The 22,003-nt window shown below is 39.6% G+C and overlaps 2 protein-coding genes across 2 annotated transcripts in view; one reads left to right on the top strand and one right to left on the bottom strand.

Annotated features, from left to right (window-relative positions):
• The window catches only part of LOC106879184 (WD repeat-containing protein 37), a 40,669-nt gene extending 28,057 nt beyond the window's left edge, over nt 1–12,612 (top strand). Inside the window, exon 6 of the transcript XR_016242399.1 lies at nt 11,496–12,612. The gene's annotated coding sequence lies outside the window, so the exon portion shown is untranslated. The remainder of the gene's footprint in view (nt 1–11,495) is intronic.
• Nucleotides 1,286–22,003, bottom strand: part of LOC149135379 (WD repeat-containing protein 37-like) — a 28,677-nt gene continuing 7,959 nt past the window's right edge. The window contains exons 2-4 of the mRNA XM_089354444.1: nt 9,865–9,925; nt 7,190–7,375; nt 1,286–7,002 (exon numbers count right to left, since the gene is read on the bottom strand). Coding sequence (XP_089210570.1) covers nt 6,860–7,002; nt 7,190–7,375; nt 9,865–9,925 — 390 coding nt within the window. The 3' untranslated portion in view covers nt 1,286–6,859. The remainder of the gene's footprint in view (nt 7,003–7,189; nt 7,376–9,864; nt 9,926–22,003) is intronic.

The following is a 22,003-nucleotide window of genomic DNA, read 5'->3' as shown; positions in this document are numbered from 1 at the left end:
TTTTTGGCTAGGTATTTCTCCTGCAGCTGTCTTATCAGAAATACAGCATCAGTGGTGCTTCTACCTGGCACAAAACCAAACTGCATCTCATCTAGACTATCTCCCTCCTTAATTACTTGGGCTATCACTCTCTCTATAACTTTCATCACTTGATCCAACAGTTTGATACCTCTATAATTATTTCTAACTAAAGCATCACCTTTACCTTTGTAGCAGCTGACTATGGTACTGCTACACCAGTCATTGGGTATGGCTCCTTTGTGTACCACCTGATTTATAATACAGGTGACTAGACCATGACTCACACTGCCAGGTATTTTAAGCACCTCAGTGGTGATTACAGATGAGCTGGGGGCTTTCTCTGTCTTCATATCTTCCATTGCTTTATCTACCAAGGTACTTTCGATTCAGATAGCTGGTCACTCAATTGAGTCAACATTTGGTAGAATCCCTACTTGGTGGCCGCAGGCAGAGATAATTGCCAGTATACTATTCTGCAAGACTAGCCTGACTTTAAGTACTCTATCATATACTCTTGACTACCTCTGTGACCATATCCACCCATTTCTCTGCAAGAAATATGCTCACACCACACCACCTACCCCATTGCTGTTACCTTCCAAGAAGGTTTAATATCTGTGTGTCTTGCTTGTGAGGAACCTGGCTGAAGCTCCTCTCCATCTTACCTCATGAATGCAGCATACGTCAATACACCTCCGTTCAAGCATCTCAAAAATCTCACTAGACCTACCTTTCAATGTGCCGAAAGATTGTATATATATATATATATATATATATATATATATATATATATATATATATATATAGGCAGTATCAAAAAGTTCCCAGACTAGTTATGTTTGATAAAAAATAACTTATTTACCAAAGTTTTAACATCATCTCCTTCAAAATATTTATCTTGTGCAGCAATACACCAGTCCCAGTGTTCCTGCCACTTTTGGAATCCGACCTGCACCTTCTGTGATTCACTCTGAATCTCGACAACAGTGTTAAAACAGCAACCTTTGAGCAGCATTTTTATATTGGGGAAAAGAGAGAAGTTTGCAAGTGCTAAATCTGGTGAATAGGGCGGGTGTAGAAGCAATATCATGTTTTTAGCAAGAAACTCACAAGCAAAGAGAGCTCAGTGACAGGGTGCATTGTCATCGTGAAGAACCCAATTCTTCATTCTTTACAGATCCAGTCACTTTTGCCAAATGTCCTCCCTCAAGCACTTCAAAATGCCACAGTAGAACTCTCATTTCATGGTCTGACCCTCATCATTGTTTAACGTCCGCTTTCCATGCTGGCCTAGCTTAACTGGCTTGACTGAGGACTGGCAAGCTGGGAGGCTGCACCAGGCCCCAATCCAGCTTGGCAAGGTTTCTACAGCTGGATACCCTTCGTCTGAGAGTGGAGGACAAATTCTCAGTGCACAATACTGATGTTGTAAAAACGATGAGAATGCTCTTGATTGAGCTACAGCTCTGTTATGCCTTCTTTGGTCATGGAGATGAAGGCCTCTTCCATTGTGATGACTGCTGCTTTGTCTTGGGTCACACCCCAAGACCCAACTCCCATCACCAGTGATGATCTTCGACACGAAGCATGGGTCATAGGCAGCATGCTGATAGAGATTTTCACAGACTTCAACGTGATGTTCTTTCTGCTCAGTGCTTAGCTGGCAGGGAACAAACTTGGCAGAGACAAACCACATATTCAATTCAGATCTTAGGATTGCCTGCATGGACTCATACAACAGATTAACAACATCAGCAATGTCATTGATTGTCCTCTGACAATCCTTATGCACAAGCTAATGAATTTTCTCCACATTTCTGGGGTGATGCTCATGGCAAGTCTTTCAGATCACTCATCATCTTCCAGGGACATTCTACCGCTTTTGAAACACCCCTGCCACTCAGAGCATTGCATATGACCCATTACCTCATCCCCTTAAGCTTGCTGAAGCATGCTCAATGTCTCTGTAGCAGACCTCCCAAGTTTAACACAAAACTTTACGTTGTCTCTTTGTTCTTGTCCATGACAAAACTAGCAGACTACAACATACACATGATCACAAACATGCACATGATCACAAAAACACAAATTTTACAACTTGAGAAATAAACACTGTGACATCACTCAGCACACTGCCTCATGAAGGTCACTGCTAGCTCTCACTGCACACACAACTATGTGCTGTCATCTGGTGGTGTGCTACAGAACTAGTCCAGGAACTTGACTGTACAGCCGAGGTGTACCCCCACATCCTTGCCACCACCAGAGGTCACCTATTGGTTAAACAAATTCCTTGTTCCCTTCCTCATCCCTATCTACTCACTACCTCTACCAGCAGTTGCTTACCCATGAATATTTCATGGTAGTGAAGGAAAATGAAATTCATGCTGTAGCCAATCCCCATTTACACTGCACAAGGAACCATTGCCATCAAACAAATGCCTACAAAAGTATTTTTTCAGATGCTGCAAACAGTCCCCAAACTATCCTCTCATGCTTCCGAGGTCCACCATCAACATTCATACAATGGAAAGCAGATCTGGTGAGATTGTTGAAATACCTAAGAGGTAGATGTAGCCTGTGGGCAAAAGGTACAAGGAAGGAGAGCTTCGGCTTGACTGCTTGTGAGCAAGGAACATAGACACAAATTCTTCTGGGTGAGCAGTAGCAATGAAGTAAATGGTGTAGGTATCGTTTTAGCAGAGAAATGGATAAGGTAACTGAGGTAGTCAGGGTGTGTGACAGGATTATTAAGCTAATAACAGTCTTGTATGAACAATAACATTTATCTCTGCATATGCTCCACATGTTGAACTGGCATATGAATAGAAGGGTAGTTTCTATGAATTCTTTTTACAGACTACTTTGACACTGAAAGAAAATGACATTTTTATTGTAGCTGGTGACTTCAACAGTCATGTTGAGCAGCACTCCAATGGATTTCATGGTGTGCATAGAAGTTATGGCTTTGGTACTAGAAATAAGGAAGGAACAAATCTGCTAGAGTTTTGTTATACAAATGACTTGCTGGTCTGCAATACTAACCTCAAGAAACCTGCCAGCCATCCAATCCCCTATCAATTTCATGGGCCTAGAAGCCAGATTGACTACATTCTCACCTGAAAGAGGGATAGGCAGATGTTTGTGAGTGCAAAGTCCTTCTTGGCTGAAGAATGTGGAACTCAACATAGGTCAGTGGTTAGTAACTTCGGACTTAAAAAGGTTCACCAGAAGCTTTTATGTTTACAGCTGCTGTAGAAGCAAGAAAAATTATTTCGGGAAATTCCCAACTCAAACATTCAAAATTAATTTTAATACATCACACTTATAATTTAAATGACATGAAGAAAAAAGTTCTCCCGAGAGACAGAATGTCCAAGAGTTAATGAGAGACAACACAAAATAATGTTGACTAATGTTAGCTGACAATAAAACAATTGTTTATATCATTTACATAGAGTCATTTTTCGATTTTGGTCTTCTTGATTATGAAATCAAATTTGCTTATTTTCCTCCTTTGGTAGAGCACTCTAAGACTTTCAAGTAATGTGCATAAATGTCTAGATATTTCCACTGAATGTTCTGATCCTATGTAACCACCAGTATGGTTTCCAAAAAGCCAATTCACCAGTATGATTTCTGAAGAGCTAAATCTGCTAGGAACCTACTCTCCTCTCTCAACCACCAGTAGGTTCTTACTTTGGTTACCCTCAACATCAGCAAATAAAACTACATACCTGACATGCATATTTATGACTGAAACTGGCTACCTACCGACTCCATCGATCTTCCATCACTCGGGTCAATGGTTTCTTCTCAGATTGCACTCTTGTCATGTGTGTTTACTAAACTCTTTCTCTTCCTCATTCTATCAGATCCAATGTCCCATACATTCAGTTCTGTCCCCAACTCTCTTCACTCATTGCATCAATCACTTAATTATCACCCTGTCCAACAACATGTCATCATTCTTCACTTTCCAAACTATCAATCATTCAGTCACAAGCTAGATACACATCAAAAACACACTGACTCCTTCAACTGAGACCTCAAAAGCATCATCCAAAAGAGTTATGCCTATCTTGTCTCCTTTCTCAGGCAATAAATACCGGCACCCCGTTGGTTACAGCGAATAGGGTTCCAGTTGATCTGATCAACAGAATGGCCAACTTGTGAAATTAATGTGCAAGTGGCTGAGCACTCCACACACACATGTACCCTTAAGATAGTTCTCAGGGAGAGTCAGTATGACACAGAATGTGATAAGGCTGGGCCCCTTTCAATTACAGGTACAACACATTTTCGCCAGTTGAGTGTACAGGAGCAACATGAAATGAAGTGTCTTGCTCAAGGACACAATGCACTGTCACTACCTTATGATGAAAAACTGAGTACTGCAACCACTAAAGCACATGAGCCCTCACTGCAACAAATACTACACATATAAAAATACAATGGCAGCAAAAGCTTCTTAGTAGTGAGTAACACTCAGCTAAAGATTTAAAATTACTCCAAATGTTAGGGTTCACTAACACTTAAGATCTTTTTCTAATGAAAACACTTCCCAAACATAGCCATCTCGGATGGTGCTTCTGTTGTTACTATAATACCCCTGCAACTCAGATCTAGTTGAGCCAATGCTACCTCTACTCAAGTATTCCTCTCTTCTCTTCACACTTGTTCATCAGATCAACACCCCCAGACCCCAATCTAAGCACCACATCCAGCCCTCACTCTCTAGAACATTATCCCCCCTGGAATTCTCTCCCCCTCATATATTCTTGTCACGGGTGTGTTGAATTAAAAACATTCAAACAGAAATTAATGACATCGCTTAAACTCTGAATAAGGAGCCGTACCCATAGCAAAGACCATCAGTACTGCCTTTCAAAAGCATTATAGTACAACAAAACACACAAATATACAGGCTACTCGTCGCTTATAATAGTAACTGTCTTATTTACGATAACAGAGCCACTGAGAGCTATGTGTTATGACAATAAATACAGTACAAAGCTGGGGCTGGAACACGATCTCTACATTTTATGAAATCAGTTCCATAATTATCATGGAAATCGGTTCCATAATTATCATGGACGTCTCTGGTCAAAGGGAAATAATCATTAATTACCTCCCTTACCATATCTATACGAGATAGTGAAGAAGAGTTATAACCGATCCCTATCTACAAGTATTTGACTCTCATTGATTATACTGAAGCCAATTCAAGTTCCTCAATGAAAAATATACTGTAATGATGTCTGTTCTCTTTCTAAAACTATAATTGATGCTGCAGTTTTCCATTTGATGTTCAAGTGAATGAAAACAAGACACCTTGAAGATCATGGCTTTCTTCTGTATTCCTTTCTCTGTCCCATAATCTCACATCAACCTTGAAAGAAGTCTGACGTGTGTGTGTGCGTGTATGTGTGTGCACATGCATGTATGTATTACTGTTTCCTTTCTTGACATTGTATAACGGTTATAAATGAATGTCATCATAAAGCAAGCAATAGCCAATCCAATCTTCTGTGAAAACATGTCTGGTCTTGCGGAAATATGACTTTATATGGAAAAAGGTGAGTGTTGACAACAGGAAGGGCATCCAGCCACTGAAAATCCACCTCAACAAATTTCATCCAACCCATGCAAACATGGAAAAAAGGACTTTATGGTGAGGATATTGATGATACTATTTAATGAAACACTGCAAAAGGCACTAGAAACACATAGGATTATTAAAAGCAAGAGACAACTGCAATCCCTAAAAAAATTACTCACCAGCGCCAAATTTCCCACCAAAAATACAGCCCCACAAGTCAGAAAGTGCAACCGCCCTAACTGCGGAACTTGCATCTTCCTCTTAGAGGGCTCCACATACAAATTTACGTCAGGTCAAACTTTTACTATAAAATATGACTTCACCTGTGCTTCGAAGAACTTAATCTATGTTCTAAAATGTGGAGGTTGTGGTGGTGACTACATTGGTCAAACCAGCTTAACTTTGAGGGATAGACTTATGGTGCACAGGCAACATATCTTGGACCCCACCACTAAGAAAATTTCCGTAAGCAAGCACCTAGACCAATGCCCCATAGACATAAACCCTAAATACCAAATCTTCCTTCTCTATCAATGCACCAGAAACACTTCAACCCAGGACTGGTAGGGAATTTGATGTAGAAGTAGATGTCCATCAAAGACACCCTTCATCATAGAGATCATTACACATACTCAGTAGTAAGGTAGTAAGCAGTAGCTAAATAGTAAGGACCAAAAAGTTCAAAAACATCACAGAAATGGTTTCGCTCAAAATGCAGGAAGAGAATATGAAAGAACTGTATCTGACCTATTCATTTCAGAGGGTTATAATGGTGTCTATAATAAATTGGCAGAACAAAAAGTTTTAGGTGAATGAAATGCACTGAAGCAATCTGCAACTTTTAATGACTTTGGAATCAAACCATAAACTGCTCCAACAATCACTGGAAGCGGATGACAAGTTTTGTTCCTAAAGTGAAACATATAAAGGACACAACAGAGATGAAGTTGGTACTTAAAGTTTGTGAAGGAAAGATCTTTAGAAATTTCAATACATGCTTGCATGAAATGGTTTCCACATCATACAACAACCATATGAGGTTTTGAAAGCACAGTCTTACAACATAAGGCATTCAGCATAAATGAATAAAGAAAATTAGAGGGCTTTAAGGCAGTGACCCATCTATAGAGCAAAAATGTTAGTATGGATGTGTCACAGAATGGATAGCAGTAGGAACAATGAAAAATGGTAAAAAAGCTAATTCTATCTCAATTGCATTTAAGATTAAAAGATTACTTACTGAGTATGACCCTGGAAAACATTGACTTCTAAAGAAGGATCTCTCATATCCCATAATCTGAATGTAGTATCTTTGGAAGACGTTACAACGAGTCTTTGAGATGGATGTGCGCATACATCTGTCAACTCTTGGTGATGCCCTGCATAAAACAGAAAAGCAATCATCATCATCAATGTAAACACCAATTTAAAATAAAGAAACAGAAAGAAGCCTTTGATAGAACTCAAACTAGTCGTCTGAAGGCAGTCATTAATATCGTGAAATAGAACCTGTATAAATATTGAACAAAGTTCAACAAATCTATACCAAATATGTGAAAATCTTACCAGTGAGTGTATTAACTTGTTCTCCTGTTTCTGACTCATACAATATAGCAGTCCTATCCCAAGATGCCGTAATTACTTGCTCTCCACCAGCCATCCAATCAGCAGCAATGACAACACACATGTGACCATTCAGTTCAACAGCAGGGGTTTTAACTAAAGCAGCTTCTTGTGATGAATCAATTCCATCTAAAATAAAGGAGAGACAAAACAGATTAAACAAGACAAAAAGTAGATTATGTTGGAAGATATTAATGTAGAAACACCAGTAACAATAACTACAAAATCCAAAATTTGATGTTGTTCCTAATTAAACAGGAATCCTTGAAATATGTTCACGTCTTTGACAATAGGAAAAGACTTTTTCTTTTTTTTTTTTTTTTTTTCACACTTCGAGTCAAGAGAACCAGGACGAGGAATCATGTCAGCTGTTCTACAGTAAGATTAAAATCAGATGATCTTACTTTCTGCAATCTACTGTTCTATACGACAAATGAAATTACTATCCGCAATACAAACTCCAAAATGTCAGAGCAATCAACTACAGCTCGTATCATATTCAGGTTTGAGAACTAATATGACATTGGTTTTACAAGAAAAAGCAATTAATTGTGAATACCATGGCTTTAAGGAATGTCCTCGCCATGTAGAGGTTAGTTGTCTCAAAACATAACCTTCTGCATTTTGAAACTATCAGTCAATTACAAATCACTAGGATGAGGAGAACTAATGATCAATTTCAAAAAGATCAACAGCTACTGGCCCTGGTGGATTCCCAGCAAGCCTTCTAAAAGTATGTAAGTGAGTCCTAGCAACACCACTGCAGTCCCTCCTTCAGAGCTTCTTTGGAACTGGCAAACTCCCAAGAAAACTGAAGGAGCGTAAAATATACCTTATTCATAAAGGAGGTAGCAGAGCAGAGGCCAAGAACTACAGACCCATCTCTCTGACCTCGCACATCAGCAAGGTCATGGAATGAATAGTCAGAAGAAAACTAATCGCCTCCCTTGAAGAAAATGACTTGCTGCCCGACACCCAACATGGTTTCCGACCAGGAAGAAGCTGCCTGACTCAGCTCTTACAACACTATGACTGGGTGCTGAAACAGCTGCTCAACCACTCAAATGTGGAAGTGATATATCTTGACTTTGCAAAGGCCTTTGATAAAGTCGATCATGGAATATGTCACAAACTGCGTGATCTCAGCGTAGTTGGAAAATTGGGAGTATGGCTTGATGACTTTCTGAAGGATAGAAGTCAGGTGGTAGTAGCCAATAGGGCCACCTCCAAAGACATGAAAATAGTGAGCGGTATTCCGCAAGGCACTGTTTTGGGACCACTACTGTTCATAATGGCCCTCTCAGATATACCCTTAGCCACATTGCAGCCATCAACATCAGACATACCCTCAGCCATGATTACAAATTATGCAGATGATACAAAAGTTTCACAAGTAATACAGAACCCTGAAGACACTATGCACTTGCAATGTGAGCTGTATGAAATATACAAGTGGACTGAAAAGAATAGCATGCAGTTTAATGCCGAAAAGTTTCAAGCCTTGTGCTATCAGCATGCAAAACTAAATGCAGTACCCATTAAATACACTGGACCTGGAGGGATTGCAATCCCAGAGGCACAGTCAGTGCGAGACCTGGGCATTTACATGAGTAATGATGCATCTTTTCATGTGCATGTTGCTAAGTTGGCAATGAAATGCAGGTGGCTGACCGGATGGACTCTTAGAACTTTTAGAACAAGAGATCAGGAAACCATGATGGTCTTCTGGAGGACACTTGTCCTAAGCCACTTTGACTATTGCTCTCAGCTATGGTCACCAACCAGTGTCAAATTAATCTCAGAACTTGAGGCAATCCAACGAAGCTACACAAAGAAGATAGCCTCTATGCAGCATATAAGCTATTGGGAAAGACTCAAGAGATTAAGACTCTATTCCTTAGAGCAGAGACAAGAAAGATATGCCATAATATAAATCTGGAAGATCCTCGAAGGACTTGTCCCAAACTTTGGCATTAAGAGTTACAGAAATACTAGAACTGGGCGCCACTGCATAGTGCCAAGGACTCCAAATTTGCCATCAAGATGTAGGACAAGATACTGCAATAGCCTGGGCTTCAGAGGTCCACAGCTCTTCAATATCCTCCCAAAGGACCTGACAGACCTGCATGAGGTGGATGTAGGTTTCTTCAAAATAAAGTTGGACCTCTTCCTGTCAAGGGTCCCAGATGAACCAACTTTGTGGCAGGAGGTGCAGATGAGGGCAGCTGCATCAAACTCTCTCATGCACCAAATGTCAATTCCTGAAAAGCATTCGTGAAGTAAAATTATGTAGCAATACCAAATGGCAGTGCCCCAGCATGGCCAAAGCTCGTGAGCTGAAACTAGATAAAATAAAAAATAATTGCCAGTACTGCCTGACTGGCCTTCGTGCTGGTGGCACGTAAAAGCACCCACTACACTCTCAGAGTGGTTGACGTTAGGAAGGGCACCCAGCTGTAGAAACTCTGCCAAATCAGATTGGAGCCTGGAGCAGCCATCTGGTTCGCCAGTCTTCAGTCAAATCGTCCAACCCATGCTAGCATGGAAAGTGGTCGTTAAACGATGATGATGATGATGATGAAATAAGAAATAAATATATTATAAATTATAATAAATACCTTCTAATGGGTCTTCTTTTTCTGATCCTTCAAGATCATCTTCACCAGATGAATGGGATTTCTAAAAAGCACAAATAAGTACCATTATTAATTGATGCAAGAGATGTACATAAAATATACAAATCAAGTCATATTTAAAAGGAAAGAATACAAGACAGAACAAGTTGTAATAAAGTTAAAATCTTTTGTTAACTTTCACCATTATGATATTGTAGTTTATCTTATTAACCAATACATATAACTTGCAGCCATCAACATTTTAATGTCCAAAATACCTACAAGAATAATCATAAGGACATGGGTTGGAGAGTATTTTCATAAAGAGTAGGGCCTTTCTTAACCAGTTTCATCTCCCATACTTAATTTGGAAGGACTTTTGTAATTAGTTTTGATATAGTAACATTTCAAACTAGTGAACTGAATGTATATATTGTGGAATAGTACACAAGAAATTGTTTTCTTGGGTAAAGAGTCATCACTACTTTATTTTAGAATATCTCCTCTCAAATAAATGATCAGAGAAATCTGTTTTATTTTCATGAAAGTGAATTTGAAATTTAGAACAACTGAGTCTTTTCTTTTCCGTAATTTATGTTAGATTTTTTAAGAAATACTGCTTTTACTAACACTAAAACTGACAGTTATTTTTAAATATTTACTTCAAATATTATGTTTCCACAATCCAGACACAGTTTTCAAAATCTAACAAGTGAGTTAGACTATGAAATTACTGTGAAATCCAATTTATGACCTTAGTTGATAATTGAATTAAACAAAACAAAAACAACAACTTTAGAAGTAATAATGATTATTTTGTCAAGACACAAACTTTTTCATCAAATGAAAAATAGAATTAATTCGGTTAAAGATGTTTCCCCGTTTTGTAGTTCTTTGTTTCCTAATGAAGATGCCACAAAATATGGAGCTTTGAATATGAAACTTTTTTTTTTTAAATAACTTCTTTCCATTCCTGGTTTGGTCAATATTAATTATCAGCTAAAATATTTATATTCCATATCAACATCATCATTTCCATGCCCATATTCCTATGCTTGCATAGGACAGAGGGAATTCACAAACCCTTGCTTATCTTCAAGCAAGGTAATATTTCCCCTAAGTGGAAAGGTTTCCATGAAAGATTGGCAATGAATGTCATGCACTGCTTATATGACAGTGACACTCATTTACAACAATCACACATACGTACGTGTGTTTGTTTGTTTGTTTGTGTGTGTGTGTGTGTGTGTGCGTGTGTGTGTGTGAAAATATTGAACAATGAGAATGAATGCTCAATACTGCATTGGTGGATAAAGGCTCATGGTGTTAAACATTCATTCTCATTGTCTGATATTTACATATCAATGCTTCCGGCATTATAAAACATTGGATGAGCACTAAACATGAACAGACAATCAAAACAGTGTGCGTGTGCATGTGTGTGTGTGTGTGTGTGTGTGTGTGTGTGTGTGTGTGTGTGTGTGTGTGTGTGTGTGTGTGTGTGTGTGTGTGTGTGTGTATACAAGGCTTGGACAAAATAATGGAAATCCCTAACATCATAGCATCATCATTTTGAAATATCTATATAACTGTCAAACACTTGTTTATTTTTATACTTTTTAATTTATTACTAGTGTTGCTTAATATGTTTTGCTAAAATTGCTGTTTCTTTTCAGATATCATCAGAAAAAGGTAATTAAAATTCATTAAAACGACAGATCTATCGGACTTTCAAAGAGGTCAAATGGCAGGCGCTAGCATAAAGAAAACAGCCGAAATGTTTGGTGAATCAAGAAGCACTATCTTGATAGTAAAGACAGCCTTTGAGAAAGAGGAAAAAACCTCGACGTCGAAACAAGACTCTGGAAGAAAACCAAAAATTTCAGATAGGGACCGTCAGACTCTACACGAATTGTTAGAAAGGATCACAAAAGTACAGCTCCCAAAATTACTGCAGAGCTTAAGACCACCTCAAGAACCCAGTTTCCACAAAAATAGTTCACCGGGAGCTGCACAAAGCCAGATTTCATGGGAGGGCTGCAATCAGAAAAAAATTACTTTCAAAAACAAATGTTGCAAAGCATTTAGAGTGGAGTAACAACCTACAGAATTGGTCCCTAGAGCAGTGGAAGAATGTTATTTTGTCAGACAAATCATCCTTTACCTTATTTCCGACCCCCAACCGAGTATACGCGTGGAAACAGCCAAAAGAAGCATTTGACACAGACTGCCTTCTTCCAACTGTTAAACATGGAGGAGGATCTGTGATGATCTGGGGTGGGGGGGGGCTATATCTTGGAAATTTGCCAGCCCAATGGTTTCTCTTCATGGCAGAATTAATAGTTAAGTCTATTTAAGCATTTTATCTGATCAAATTTATCCTACGGTTGCAGACCTGTTTCCAGAGTAAAATGCAATCTTCCAGGATGATAATGCACCAATTCACACAGCTAAAGTTGTTACTGAATGGCACAAGGAACATTCTAGTGAAGTTGAACATCTTATCTGGCCACCACAGTCCCCAGATCTCAATATTATTGAACATTTATGGTGCATTTTAGAAAAACAAATAAGGAGTCGATACCCTTCACCATCATCACTACAAGAACTGGAGACTGTTTTAGCTGAAGAATGGACAAAAATTCCTTTGGAAGCAATTCAAACTTTGTATGAGTCCATACCTCATAGAATTCAAGCTGTAATTACTGCCAAAGGCAGTCCTACCCTGTATTACAATAAATTTGTTTGAAATTTTAAGGTGTTTCCATTATTTTGTCCAACCTCTATATGTATGTATGCATATATATATATATATATATATATATATATATATATATATATACATATATATATCATCATCATCGTTTAACGTCCGCTTTCCATGCTAGCATGGGTTGGACGATTTGACTGAGGACTGGCGAAACCGGATGGCAACACCAGGCTCCAATCTAAATTTGGCAGAGTTTTTACAGCTGGATGCCCTTCCTATACATACACATACAGGTGAGCACGTAAGTGTAAAACAAGGTGGAAAAAAAAGCACTTGAATACCAAAGGTAAAGTATTATAAAGGTGCAAAATTATCACTAAACTGTTACTCAGTTTCATATTCCTGTTTGTCAGACAGTTGTGACGAAAACTGAATTTTAAGCAAAAAAGAAGTCATTTGAAATGAGTCGAAGCTCGTTTCAATCTGGAGAACTGCAAAGGCCAGGAGTCATAATTCTGTCCATTAATTAGCTTTAATCATTTCCCTTGTACTGTGTTTGATAGTGAAACATAAAGATTAAAACATCTAAAACGTCTTCAAAAATAAAATTTAAAAAAACAGTAAAGACCATAATGTCTAAACTGTACAGATAAATTCAAAGTTAGTGTAGGAAAGTGGTTATACACCATTAGGTGTATACCCGCTTCCGTACATTAAATTCTGAAGAAACAACGAAACGCAGACTCCAATCCATCAACACAACAATATTTATTTACAGAGGAAATAGGCATCTCTACGCCCTTTGGTTGCTGAGACGCCTTCTGAATGATTTCCGTGGTTATTTGTGAAGCTCTGGTGCTGACATGTGAGAGAGCTCTGTTGGACGTCTGACCTCTTCACCAGCCGGCGAGAAAAGAGAATGAATAAGGGCGCCAAACTTGGATCTCGAATGACCACGCATGCGCACGAGACAAGGTGTTACTACATTAGAATGAAGGTGGTAATTGTAACTGAGGGAAAGTAATCTGGTTCAGGATCATAAAGATACCACTTCACAGAGGATAAAGGGATGAGAAAGGGGAAATTTAGGGAAACAGAAGACATTGAGGAGGAGTGGGGAGGTAAATCTGGAGGATGAGGAAGAATGGAAGGAAGAAAGGAAGTGAAGAAAGAAGAAAGAACAGAACATATGAGAAGTAGACTATCAAGTTAAGTTTATATGAAACCAGTGGTAACCAGCATCCGAATAATTGTATTATAGTCATGTAAATAAATACACACACACATTATATACATGTACACAACATGCAATTATATATGTATGTATATACATATAACACAGAGACACAGGCAATACATACATATATATAGATACATATATGTACAGGGTGTATGGGTTAAATGATAGCTTGCATAAAGGGAAAGGGAAGCACAATATCCAATCTAAAAATAAAAATATTTTAGCACGTCAAAGATATCAACTAAATTATGACTGGTAGGTAACAAGCCACCCTCAGCTTCCACTGTGGCCTCAAGATGGCTCTGAGACCAGGCACGTGTGTTCCTCACTGTATCACTAGGAAGATCTTCAAACACCACTTTGGTTTTGGCCATCAGCTTGGACTTGGTGTTGCAGGCAGAGCAGTTGGTGTCTTTCTCAACCACACCTCACACATAGTAATCTGTAGGATTACATTTGGGGGAATTAGGAGGCCAGAAACTGGGACTGGTGAAATCCTCTGAGAGCCACTTCTGAATCTTTCCAGAGCTATGGCAATGAGCTGAGTCCTGCTGCCACACATATGGTCTTCCAGTAGCAACCATCTCCAGCAGCTTAACAAAGCCATCTGAACTGAGCACAAAGCCCTGGTCAAAGATGTGGATCAGCATGACGTCACCCTCACTGGAGATATGCCTAAAGACCACCATAGTTCAGTGAACTTGATTTTCATGTCATGTCATGTCTCACAGCCTTCACAGAGCATTGAGCAGCAGTCATAACATTGGCATTTTGATATCCAGCATGAACCATCATGATACAGGTAGCTCTTTTCCAATATTAAAATGGCCTCCAGTTCTCCGTGTTAGCTAACTTTTTCTCAACTACAACTTTAATCATTATGCACTCCAGCACCATCAACATCGAGCTGTTCCTGAAAAAATGAGACATAAAAAAATTGTCAAATTTAACCTGAACACCCCGTATATACATATTGGAACAAGGTATGGTCACCGACTCATTGGATCCTGTTTAACCATCTGACCCATGCCAGCCTGAAAAGCAGACATAAAGATTATGATGATCTATGTATATATATATATATAGTGAGAGAGTTTACAATTTGTTTTTCTGTTAGCATGGCTTGGACAGGAATTGACTTTGAGATAGGATTTTTATAGCCAAATACACTTCTTGTTTCAATTCTCAACTCTTTTTCATGATAAAGAATTTTTACATTTCATGGGTTTTTGAAATCTCAGATCAACCAGATGAAATGTCAACATCAACTTTGTTTTGCTTTAATAGCAATAAAAGAAATATCATTTACACACACACACATTTGATGAGTTTCCTACAATTTTTGTCTACCAAATTTACTTACAAGGTGTTGGTTGGCCTAGGGCTACAGTAGACATGCAAAACGTACCAAGCAATGTGAGTGAACTGAAACCATGTGCTTGCATTCACACTGCCACATGCATATATATATAAGACTCACCAAGTAAAATCATCGTGCAGATATTGGTGTTGTGCCAGTGGCACATAAAAGCACCCATTACACTCTCAGAGTGGCTAGTGTTAGGAAGGGCATCCAGCCGTAGAAACTATGCCAAATCAGACTGGAGTTTGGTGTGGCCTTCCAGCTTACCAGCCCTAGTCAAGCCATCCAGCCCTAGTCAAGCCATCCAGCCCTAGTCAAGCCATCCAGCCCTAGTCAAGCCATCCAGCCCTAGTCAAGCCATCCAGCCCTAGTCAAGCCATCCAGCCCTAGTCAAGCCATCCAGCCCTAGTCAAGCCATCCAGCCCTAGTCAAGCCATCCAGCCCTAGTCAAGCCATCCAGCCCTAGTCAAGCCATCCAGCCCTAGTCAAGCCATCCAGCCCTAGTCAAGCCATCCAGCCCTAGTCAAGCCATCCAGCCCTAGTCAAGCCATCCAGCCCTAGTCAAGCCATCCAGCCCTAGTCAAGCCATCCAGCCCATGCCAGCATGGGCAACTAATCATGATGATGACGATGATGATGATACATATATATATATATATATATAGCCTAGAAGTGCATGTGAACCCTCTCCAGAACTCTATATGACCTGGGAAGGTCCATATCCTCCTCAGCCACCATTACATAGATTACTGGAACTTCAGCCAGCATGATTAGACTTGGGATGAATACTGGAGTGACCTTTCATTGCCGTCTCCAAGCAGATAGGATTTGAATGTAGAAAGCCTGAAGATATATTGTAAAGCATTTCTGTCAATGTACCAGTGACTCTGCCACTGTCCCAGCTGCAGAATAACATGAAATGAAATGATCAGAAGTGCAATATCCTAACCACTAGGCTGCATGCCTTCACACACACACACACACACACACACACACACACACATAGCTCAGCGGTTAGAGTATCAGGCTCACAATCACAAGATAGTAAGTTCATTTCCCCAAACCGGGCTGTGTTGTGTTCTTGAGCAAGACACTTTGTTTCATGTTGCTCCAATTCACTCAGCTGTAGAAATGAGTTGTGACATCACTGGTGCCAAGTTGTATCAGCCTTTGGTTTTCCCTTGGAGAGCATCAGTAGCATGGTGAGGGGAGGCTGGTAAGCATGGGTGACTGCTGGTCTTCCATAAAACAACCTTACCCAGACTTGTGCCTCGGAGGGGAAATTTCTAAGTGCAACCCCATGATCATTCATAACTGAAGGGGACCTTTTCTTTCTCTAGTAATACACACACATACATATACTATGGTCAATCTGCAAAATGGTGGTAATTTATTCTGCATAGGTGTAAAGATATAAATCAATAAAAATCACAAAATAGTTCAAGAAAGACTATAAAGAAAAGAGAAAACAAGCAAACAATAGACAAGCAAAAGCATGTGATGAAAAAGCATAGAAATATAAAGTGTAAAAACAACAACCAAAATAATATACAATGAAGATAAATAAGAAACTGAAGAGAATGTAATGTTCCAGGAGATAAGAAAGAAAAGGATTGAGAGAAGTAAGAGAAAAGGAAAAAATTACATGATACTGAATGTATGTCAGCGTGTATATATGTGTTGCGGGCGACACATGAGGTTTTTCGAGCAAGATCGTTGCCGGTGCCCCTGGACTGGCTCATGTGCGGGCGACACATGAAATTTTTCGAGCGAGATCGTTGCCGGTACCCCTGGACTGGCTCTTGTGTGGGTGGCACATGAAATGCACCATTTGAGCGTGACCGTTGCCAGTGCCACCTGGCTGGACTTTGTGGGATTTTCAAGCGAGATCGTTGCCAGTGCCCCTGGACTGGCTCTTGTGCGGGTGGCACATGAAATGCACCATTTTGAACATGGCCGTTGCCAGTGCCACCTGACTGGCCTTCGTGCGGATGACACATAAAAGCACCCACTACACTCTCAGAGTGGTTGGCGTTAGGAAGGGCATTCAGCTGTAGAAACTCTGCCAAATCAGATTGGAGCCTGGTGTAGCCATCTGGTTTCACCAGTCCTCAGTCAAATCGTCCAACCCATGCTAGCATGGACAGCGGACGTTAAACGATGACGATGACGGCGGCGATATCATCATTTAACCTCCTCCATTCTCCATACTGATTTGACAGGATCCAGCAGGTTGCAGGGTTGTACTGAGCTCCAGTGTCTGCTTCTACAACTGGATGCCCTTCCTAATGCCAACCACCTCACAGTATGTACTGGATACTCTTTTCATGCCACTTGCACAAGTGAGGTTGCCAAGTACATTGCCAGAGAGAAAAGAAAAGGAAACAGAAAGCCCCCCACACACACACACACACACACCTGCTTAAGGTAGGGATGTGCAGAAGAATTAGGAAGTAGGGTAGCTTTATCCAGGTGCTAAGAGGTTAAAGTGTGATACGGGTCAAACACAAATGCCTTGCTATAGGGGAGAGATATGGCTACCTCACATTACAATGATGATTAGTAGTAATTGGGAAGACAAAGCTAAAGAAGTAAGATATTAGTGATGGTGTGCCACAGCAAATTCTCAAATTGGCTGAGAATAAGAGAAGTTAGAGTCAGGGCTCAGTTGTGGAGGGGATAGGTGGGAGGGTAGTTTCACAAAAATGCAACGGGAGAGTAAGAGATGGTTAGAGAGCTGGGTAGAGGTGGATGTGATGTGCAAGGGTGGAGGTGCAGTTGATGGGGAATATCAGTATGGAGTGGGGAGTAGGGTGAGACAGCAGTGGCTCAGGAAGGAGGAGAGATTGTAAGGTGGGGAGGGTGATGTGTAAGGTGTAGGAGGAGCAACAGAGAGGGAGATTGAGGGTAGATCAGAGTGTGTTTAGTGGGTTGGGCATGATGGACGGTGGATATGAGAGGGTGTTAGGAATAAAAGCAAGCCTGCAAGAGCATAAAGCAGAGTATGGTAGAGAGGAGAACTAGGCGCAGAAAGGTGTTCGATGAAAATAGTGTAGGAAAGGGAGGGAGGTTGAGAATAAGGGATGGAAGGTTCCAGGGAAAAGAAGAGGGTAAAGAAGTGGTGAGGAATATGTGCCAATTTTATTGCCAAGTAGTGCCATGGATAGCATGATAGGGGGTGTTAGGGGAATGAAATGAGGAGAATAAGCTAGAAATATAAACAGAATGCTTTCAGGACATCATTTTTGCTGTGGTTGATGGGTTTTCTTGAGCACAATGAATTGCAATCTTCCCAGTCCTTTGTCATATTCTCCATGACACTCAGCATTTTGAGATCTACCTTCACTATTTAGTCCCTTGTCTTCCTGGAACTCCTCCACAGTTTCCACCGACCTTAAGTGACCAGCACTTCTTTATATAACTGTCCTTATCCATACACATCACATGACCAAACATAAGAGGAATCACATTACATCCGATTCCTCTTATATCTAACTTTTCTTTCAATACATTTGCACTTTGTTATACATGCACACTAACATTGTACATCCAACAGAGAAACTAACTTCACTTCTCTCTAGTCTACACATGTCCTCTGTATTCAGGGCTCACATCTCACTACCATGTGGTATTGCTGTCCATGCACAAGCATCATATAATCTGCCTTTCACTCTGAGACCTTTTGTAGCCAACAGAGACAACAGCTCTGAACTTGCCCCCTATTCATAATCTAACCCTATACTTTCACAACATCCTCCTCCACTGCTAATTAGGTCACTTAGGTAACAGAAACTTTCTAAAGCTTCTAGGAAGCCTCCAGAGATTTAAGAAAATCTATTTCCCTGTGTGTCCGTTGTGTTTATGGCTCCAACACATCTTCCTTTCATATATTTATTTACTCACATGATTCCATACTCTACATATCAGGTTAAAACCTTTTCATTCCACTTGGTTGCCACCATTTATATTTTTTCAACTGTCTCATCATTTCACCCTCATAAATCCAAGATTTATCCCAACTCCATCCAGTTCATTCCAGTTTCACAAGCAGTTTCTGTTTTCTATCTATTATTTTGCCTATACACCATCCATAGTTGAGATGTAAAACTACTGTTCAATTATGTTCCATATTTTCAGACTTTAACACACCTTTGATCACCTGTATACCCCAATCCCCTCTTAAAATTCTTCCCTCCATTTTTTTTATTATCTGTAGTATTATCTATAGCAGTGGTTCCCAAACTTTTTAGAGACGCGACGCACTATTTACGACACCAGTTTATGGCGACCCACTTAACTCTACTGGGTAAAAACATTAATGAAAGAAACAAATATATTTCAGATTACATTTTCATTGAGGCCTGTGAGAAGAAGGAGCCTGTTTCTTGCTACGCTCAATAATAGAATTAAAAAAGCCTAATGCTTGATAAAACAACCAGTCTGGTATTGAAAACATGAGTCTTGAACTATCTCGATAGCAGTTAATCAAAGCTAATGCATAATTTTATAACTTTTTGTGACCCACTAGGACTCCGTTCACGACCCATCAGTGGGTTGCAATTCCTAGTTTGGGAACCACTGATCTATAGCCATGATGATGATGATGATGATGATGAATCCATTTTCTATATCAACCATCCTGTTTAATTTTCACCATCTTGTTATTCATCATAATCTTTCCTCTTCAATTTTAATACCCTTTACTATAAAGTTGCTTCCAACTAAAATATTTTTTCTCGCCACTTTCCTTTGAAATTCATCTCTCCTGCCAATTCTGCCTCAGGTTTTCTAAATCCTACTCCCATGTTGTTGTTGTTGGCACTCCATCGCTTATGACGTCGAAGGTTTCAGTGGGGAGGGAGGGGTGGGGAGGGAGGGAGAGAGAGGGAGAGAGAGAGGGAGGGAGGGAGAGAGGGAGAGAGGGAGGGAGAGAGAGAGAAGGGTGAAGAGGATGGTAGGGTGTTACGAGATACAAATAGATGTGAAACCTTACCTCAGTACAGATGGAAGAGGAATAGAGCAACAGAGGATGGTGATGGGAAGATTGAATGCAGCTAGATGATCTAATGCCATCTCTTAAGATTGTTCCAAGTCGTATGAAACAGTGAATAAGAGAAAATGTGAGTAATGAGAGAGAAAGAGAGAAATGGAAGAGAGCAGCAGATAAAAACACAACGGGGCAAGAGTCTTAAACATAAATAAACATCCCAACATCCATCACTAACACCCTTTTTTAATGTCCATTTTGCCATGCCAGTAGATCTTGCTTAACATTGCCTCATGCTTGTTGCACATTTTTGTCATTTTATGTAATGTTCAGCTTCTTGAGATCAGATTCCATCACTTTGTTCTATGTCTTACTCATGTTCCCTCTTCCATAGTTTCCATCAACTTTGTGTGCTTGGCAATTCTTTAAAAAACTTACATGCTTTACATATCTCTCCTAGCAGTCTCCTCCTGCATACGATATTTGATCTCGTTTATATCCTGCAAAAATATCTTTTTATGGTACTCTCACTAAAAACTAATTCTGTATATCTACCACATACAAGGTTTACCTTAAACTTTCAGCTGAACCACAATTTCACTACACCCTTTGTGCAGCCACAGTCCACATGGGGTGCAATATAAAATTTCTACTGCTTTTTCTGCATAAGAAAAGACACAAACATTTCCCTAATCAAAAGCAGAGTCCTGTCTTCTTTCCTGCTAATACGTTAGTGTTTGCTAAGCTCATTTTGGGGCCATTTCATTTTAGATTTTATTTTCATATTTGAACTTTCAAAATCTTCCCCAAATTCATAAGAACTAGGTCATAAGCATATATAAAAGTTTGCATGAACAGCTGATCTTAAATTCCTCCATTATGGCTTGGAAGACTATAATGAACAGGAGGGAACAAAGTACTGAGCCCTCAAGGACTCCTATCTGCACACTAAATTAGTCACTAAACCTATTGCTAACTCTCTTAATAACTACACATCAATAAAGGGCTTACACAGCTTTCATAAGCCATTTATCTATCCCTCGTTTCCTTTGTAAGCATCAGACTACAGACCATGTCAAAGAACAACTCTGGTTTAATAAAGGCTAGGTATAGTAGCGTCTTCCCAACCATATACCTCACCTGCAGTTCTCTCACTAAGATAACATCAGTAGTCCCTCTTTCCAGTACAAATTCCAGACTAATTCATTTGTACTAAAACTCTTTCAGTAAATTGCCATGACCTGCTCCAACAACCAGATATCTCTGCAGTTGCTTGTCTTCACTGTATCAACCTTACAATTACAATGATATTCTACACATGTCATAAAGGCATTTCAACTTTCTTTACTACTTCATTCACTCTCTAACTAGCCACTGACCTATTTTACTAGCTATTTTAAATATCTCGGTAACTATCAGTGAACATCAACCTGCCTTGTCTTCATATCCTAATCACCTTATGACTGTACCAATGTGAACACCAGAAGCTGCTCCCTCTCTCATGTATAATTATCATAATTATGAAGCATCCGTTTCCCATGCTGCCAATGAGTAAGAAGGCTTAACTGCAGCTGCTAAGCTGGACAGCCCCACCAGGTTTGTAAATACAAGTTTGGTACATATATCCTTTTATTTCGCTTTTCAGTCCATACCATGTGTGGATACAGAAGTGGGTATGCATATAAGTATACCAACCTACTTATCATTTGTTTATTACATGCATGCATGCATGCATATATATATATATATATATATACACATATACATATTGATAGAAAAGGTAAGACAACAAAAGAAAGAAAGAGACCTGGATATTATGTAAATAGAGGAATTTATCTGTAA

This window comes from Octopus bimaculoides, chromosome 6 (assembly GCF_046866305.1).
Source record: "Octopus bimaculoides isolate indiv1 chromosome 6, ASM4686630v1, whole genome shotgun sequence".
In the NCBI taxonomy this organism is placed as follows: Eukaryota; Metazoa; Mollusca; class Cephalopoda; order Octopoda; family Octopodidae; genus Octopus; species Octopus bimaculoides.
The sequence above is the reverse complement of the archived record's forward strand: the minus strand, read 5'-3'. Positions and strand labels throughout refer to the sequence as shown.